This window comes from Lactuca sativa, chromosome 5 (assembly GCF_002870075.4).
Source record: "Lactuca sativa cultivar Salinas chromosome 5, Lsat_Salinas_v11, whole genome shotgun sequence".
Lineage (NCBI taxonomy): Eukaryota > Viridiplantae > Streptophyta > Magnoliopsida > Asterales > Asteraceae > Lactuca > Lactuca sativa.
Window position 1 is genome coordinate 69,312,674 of NC_056627.2, and position 5,703 is coordinate 69,318,376.

Here is a 5,703-nt window from a genome sequence, read left to right on the forward strand (position 1 = left end):
GTGAGGCTTTAGATTGAACACAACCCAAGACAAGGCGAGACCCAACCCAACTTACTCAGATCAGCCTAACACAGTAACAACGACACTCCTACCTAGAGCCGACAATCTTTTTTTTTTTTTTTTTTTTTTTTTTTTTTTTTTTTACGATCATTTCAAAGCAAATAACCGATGAATGCATGAATGATAGGTAGATCACCACCTTCACCATAGGTAGATCATAGTTTTCTATATATAATTTTAATATTTTAAGTAAAGCTCGTTGTTAACACTCGTGAAATGATATGAAATCATGAAGATGTAGGGTTGTACTTTATCGGAATGAGGTACTTTACTAGTCATGTATGTGGTTTTGATAACAAACTTCATTTAGTACCTTAACGAGCTCTATTAAGACTTTGGTAACGGTTGTATCTTTTGTACATGTTTCTTGCGAATAATGAGACCTATGCTTTATGTGAACAAAATAACACAAGGTATGTTTTGCAATTTAAACGGGTCATTTTGTAAAATTCCAATAAAAAATGGTTTCCTGATAAAGCACTCCATTTTAGAAGCTTACCATAGTGAAATAGCTTTACTTTAATCCTTAGATTCATTTTAATGACCTATTTGCCAACGAAATAGTGATTTATGTGTCAACAACCCTTTTTATTCCATTCAATCAAGACTTTGGAATCAATTTCTCCCAGAAGCCTAAAACACGACATTGATCTCCGTCTTGCCTTCGCCATCAAGGGAAATTGCATAGTTTCCATCTCTCTTGAATCTCAATCCAACAGAGGAAGCTATGGCTGGACTTGAATTCGTCAAAAAGTAATGTAAATACTGACAACAATTACACTTGTTGGGAGTCAGGCCACCTGTCAACTTCCGTCTCTTGTTTCTTCCTCTACTTTGGTCTCTCCGATCTGACCAAAAACCCTAGTGAGTTATTATTATCCTCGATTCGAAGAATAGATTGTTTAATTTTGGGATAACGTTGGGTGTCTGCGAGAAGGGAGAAACTGATCGGAAAATGGAGCGACGGGGGAGTCCTCCGAAGCATAGACACGATGGGACTTCGCCTTTGCCTTTGGGGATGGATTGGAGCCCTCCACCTAAAAAATGGGTACTGTTTTTGTTTATATCACGATTAAATTCTGATCCAATTTTTGATTTACTTTACTTCCGATCGAAGAATTGAGTTGGTTCTTTACTTACCTGTTCGTTATTCTGTTCATCGAAGTCGAATTATACGGGTATTATATAGATTGGATGTGAAGTTTCAGACGTAGTAGTTGTCATTGCATTCAATGTTTGGATTGGAGCACAATTTGTGTCCCTATTCCAATTTTAAGTTTTGAATTTGTCTAGCTTGATGCTAGTCCATTAGCTTACTCCATAAATTCCATACTTATAGTTGAATGTGGATAGAAACTGTGAGAACTTGTTCATGCTCATCAAATGTATTGCTTACATTTGAAGTTGGATTCAGTTGTTTGAAAGCTACTTTATTTAAAGAGATCATTGTGACTTTGATGATCAGTTCAGGTTGTTTGGTAAAAACTGATTATGATTATGATTTTCAAAATATTTAGGGTCAAAGAGTTGTAAGAAAGCTAACTATAGAGATAAACTGTAAAATTACTTAACTATCCTGATTCCTGACCTTGAAATAAGATGGAATTGGAACCTCAAGGAGTTTTCTGTAAACTGCATTGATTGTGTTACCCAAGTTTTCCACTCATAAGCTTAGATTGAAAATTTGAAAACAAGATACAATCTTTCTTCATCACAAGTAATTGTGCTACTAAACTTGTATATGATGTTTAAATGAAACAGTTAAAAGAATCCATAAAAACAAAGCAAAAAGGTATCTATCTATCTACAGTGACAATCTTGGAAGTAGATTGTGATACAATGAAAAGGAAGATCATATGTGGCTAATTTACAATTTTACATTGATTTCTATACTATATAATAAAAAAAAGTGTTTATATGATGTGAAATTTGTGTTTGAAAACTCCATATTCTGCAGAATGGAAGGGATACAATTTGGCCACATGATCCAAGAACAGGATGGAGTTACTGCATCACAATCCCAACATGGGTTGTCCTTCCAAAATCTAGAGACTCAGATCCTGTTGTGGTACTTCCTACTCACTTATTATCTAAAGTCAAAAGGATAATAATGTAATTTTACATGTTTTTAACATTCTTAAGACAGTTTTATAGGGTTCAGGTTGGTTTACAATCTCCTGAAGGGGTCACAACAACACGAACAGTATCAAGAAGATTTAATGATTTCTTAAGATTGCTTGCTGCTGTAAGTTACATTTCCATTTGTTAATCATGTTCTTATAATGTTTTTTTTTTTTTTTTTTTTTTTTTTTTTTTTTTTTTAAATATCATTTTTAATTTGTTTTTTGCAGCTTAGGAAAGCATTTCCCAAAAAGAACCTCCCACCAGCTCCACCAAAGGGACTCTTGAGGTTAAAAAGCCGAACTTTATTAGAAGAGGTGATAGTTACTATTTGATTTTAGTCATTATTGATGAATGTTTTTGATATTTTGTTAAAAAATCTTTTATGGGTATTTAAGATTTGTATAAATCTTATTATGTAGAGGCGTTGCTCTTTGGAAGAGTGGATGACAAAACTGCTATCAGACATTGATATATCAAGAAGCATTGTAGTGGCATCCTTTCTTGAACTTGAATCTGCTGCAAGATCTTGTATGTAAATTCACTATTTATTTTCCTGAAAAAGACCTTGTATTTTTTCGTTTTTCCCAAAAAAAACCCTCAAGTTTGTCCCTTTTTTCGAAAAAAACCCTCAACCTTCTAACTGTTTTTGAAAAAACCCTCTAACTTTTTTAGTTTTTCTCCGAAAAAAACCTTCACATTTCACAAGTTTTTTCGGAAAAAAGGGTTTTACGCAGAAAAGTCCCGTTATTTTGGGAATTTTTTTGATAAAGTCCTAATTTTTTTTTCCCATTATTTTGGGAAAATCACACACTCTGTCATTTCCTGTTAAAATAAATAAAAAAGGACTTTTTCGTTAACTTTGGCAAAATCTAATCGGGACTTTTCTATTCAAAAACAAATAGATTTAGGACTTTATCAAAAGTTTTCCCAAAATAATGCGACTTTTCTGCATAAAACCTGAAAAAAAAAATGACTAAAAGGGCCAGATTGAAAAAAAAGAAAAAAATGCAAGGTCTTTTTCAGGACAAAAAATAAACTTAAGGTTTAATCCAGAAAAAAAAACCAAAAAATATAAGGTTTTTTTTTTCTATCTTATTTCTTGTATAACTTCACACTTTATGAAAATTTCTTCTTTCTTCCTTACTAAAACATTATACTTTACAAATTTCACACTCAATTACAACAACTCTATCAAATACAAATCATTTTCACTGTTATTATCGGTTAGATACAATACATTCCCAATAAGAAAAAAAAAAAAGAAAAACAAATAAACAAAAAAGTAAATTAGTATTTCTTACACAGCATTCCAAGATGAAAATCCACAAATTGGTGAATCAAGTGCCACTGTATCTTCTTCTCCACATATTCATCCAAATGAATCTGAAAGCACACCAGATTACAACAGTGACACTGCTTATGATGAGACTTCAGAAATTGGAACCTCAAGAGACAACATATCAGAAGATTTATCTCTAGATGAAGATTTAGTGGGCCCACTAGAAAAGCTAGTCAAACACGGTGTTTCAAATATTGATGAAGGCTTATTAATGGGAAATGCAATTCTAGACCAAGTTGAAGGGTATTCTAGGAATACAAATCATTCACGAGAGATTAACATGAAGGGTAGTAGTAGTAGTAGTAGTGAGAAAAATGGTGATTATGTTTCTGAAAAGTTTTTTAATGGGAATAATGAGATTATTAAGGAATCAAATGATGTAAAAAATTTAGTTCTTCCTTTAGGGCAACAACAAAAAATGAATAGGGTTGTTGTAAGTATGAAGAGAAGACTTGGAACTGCAAAAACAGATATGGAGGATTTGATTTCAAGATTGAATCAAGAAATAGCAGTTAAAGATTATCTTACAACAAAAGTATGAATATGATTTTGAATTTAAAAATTTAAAAATGTGTTTTATATATATTTAATTATGTAAGTTTGATGTTTATATAATAGGTGAAGGATTTGGAGGAGGAACTTGAAACTACAAAAGTGAGAAGTAAAGAAAATCTTCATCAAGCAATTTTAATGGAAAGAGAAAGAGTTACTCAAATGCAATGGGATATGGAAGAACTTAGAAGGAAATCACTTGAAATGGAGTTTAAATTGAACTCTCAATCTCAACAGGTTTTTATTATTATTATTATTATTATTATTATTATTATTATTATTATTATTATTATTATTATTCCATTTAAAACAATTATTAACAAGTTAAAGATTTTTCAGGATGAAAAGGTGGAAATGAAATCTGTGATTGAAGAAAAAGATGAGTTGCTTCAGGAATTGGAAGATACCAAAAGTAAACTTGAACAAGTATCAAAGAAACATCAAGAATTAGAAATTAAATCAAAAGCAGATGTGAAAATTCTTGTGAAAGAGGTTAAATCCCTTAGAACCTCACAAGCTGAATTGAAACAGCAGCTTAATCAATCACTTATCGGGAAATCAGAGGCAGAGGTAATTAAAAAAATAAAAAAAAATTAATTTTTTGGAATAGAAGGGTAAAATGGTCATTTTAATGTATTTGAAATTTGTGGTTAACAGAAACTAGTGCAACAAGAAAAAGAAAGAATGGAAGAGGAGAAAGCTGGTAGAATGAAGCTGCTTCACGAATGTGATGTTCTTCAAAAACGCCTAAAAGAGTGCAGCATGAATTTGGTAATAAATGGAAGTAGCGAGGACAAATTAGTCATTTGTTCACCATCTGTTGAAGATGCTTTACAACTAGTGAAAATATCTGATGATCGAATGGAAGCCCTCCTTGCACAGGTACATTATAATATTTACAAACCAACATTTCAAAAAAAAAAAAAAACCCTAAAAAACATATTTACATATGTTGTGTTTTTTTTTTTTTTAATAAAAAATTGTTCAGGCGCAGATGTTAGCAGAAGATGATAGTTTTGATGATGGCGACAACCCAACAAATAATAATAATAATAAACTTAGGAAAATATTATCGGAAATTCTGGTGGATAATATCACATTGAGAAGACAAGTGAGTCTTCTTTTTGATGGGGCCCTCAAAACAGGCGTTATAACAACAACAACAACAACAAAAGACATGGAAGTTTCATTGGATAAGTCTTAAAAAGAAAAAAAAACCAAGAGGTTGGTTGGTTAGATACAGAAGATGGAAGTGTACATATACCACAAATATATATCATAGCATATGATGCTTTACTAACATTACATTACCTTTGTGGGTAATTCCAAATTTTAGGGCTTGTTTCTTTTTTATTCATGTCTGTTTGTCTGTCTGGAGAAAGTGTTGTATATGAGACTTTTTGGTCTTTGGAATCCTTTGTTTGATGTGTGTAATTGTAGGTGGAGTTTAAATACAAAACGGACAAACCAACATGAACTTGAAAAAAACCAAAAATTCGAAGCTGAAAAATTGAATTAAAACTTCTTTTAAATGATGGTCTAGATTTCATATATGTAAGAATCAAAGTTTCGGTTTGGTTTAGTTTTGAGTGGGAAATCTGAATTGAAAGGATTATTAACTTATTAAT

The 5,703-nt window shown here is 31.5% G+C and overlaps 1 protein-coding gene across 2 annotated transcripts; it reads left to right on the plus strand.

Annotated features, from left to right (window-relative positions):
- Window positions 1-556: 556 nt before the first annotated feature.
- Window positions 557-5,488, plus strand: LOC111908429 (PX domain-containing protein EREL1). Of its 2 annotated transcripts, none has more exons than XM_023904258.3 (10): window positions 557-1,108; window positions 2,018-2,128; window positions 2,207-2,305; window positions 2,412-2,498; window positions 2,604-2,712; window positions 3,490-4,058; window positions 4,142-4,312; window positions 4,415-4,645; window positions 4,733-4,957; window positions 5,070-5,488. In XM_023904258.3, exons 1-10 carry the CDS (start codon window positions 1,016-1,018, stop codon window positions 5,277-5,279), a joined length of 1,905 nt encoding a protein of 634 aa, XP_023760026.1. In that variant the 5' UTR covers window positions 557-1,015; the 3' UTR covers window positions 5,280-5,488. The 2 variants fall into 2 exon arrangements, with proteins under 2 accessions (XP_023760026.1, XP_023760025.1); XM_023904257.3 differs by having other exon boundaries at window positions 561-1,108; window positions 5,064-5,488.
- The last annotated feature ends 215 nt before the right edge of the window (window positions 5,489-5,703 follow it).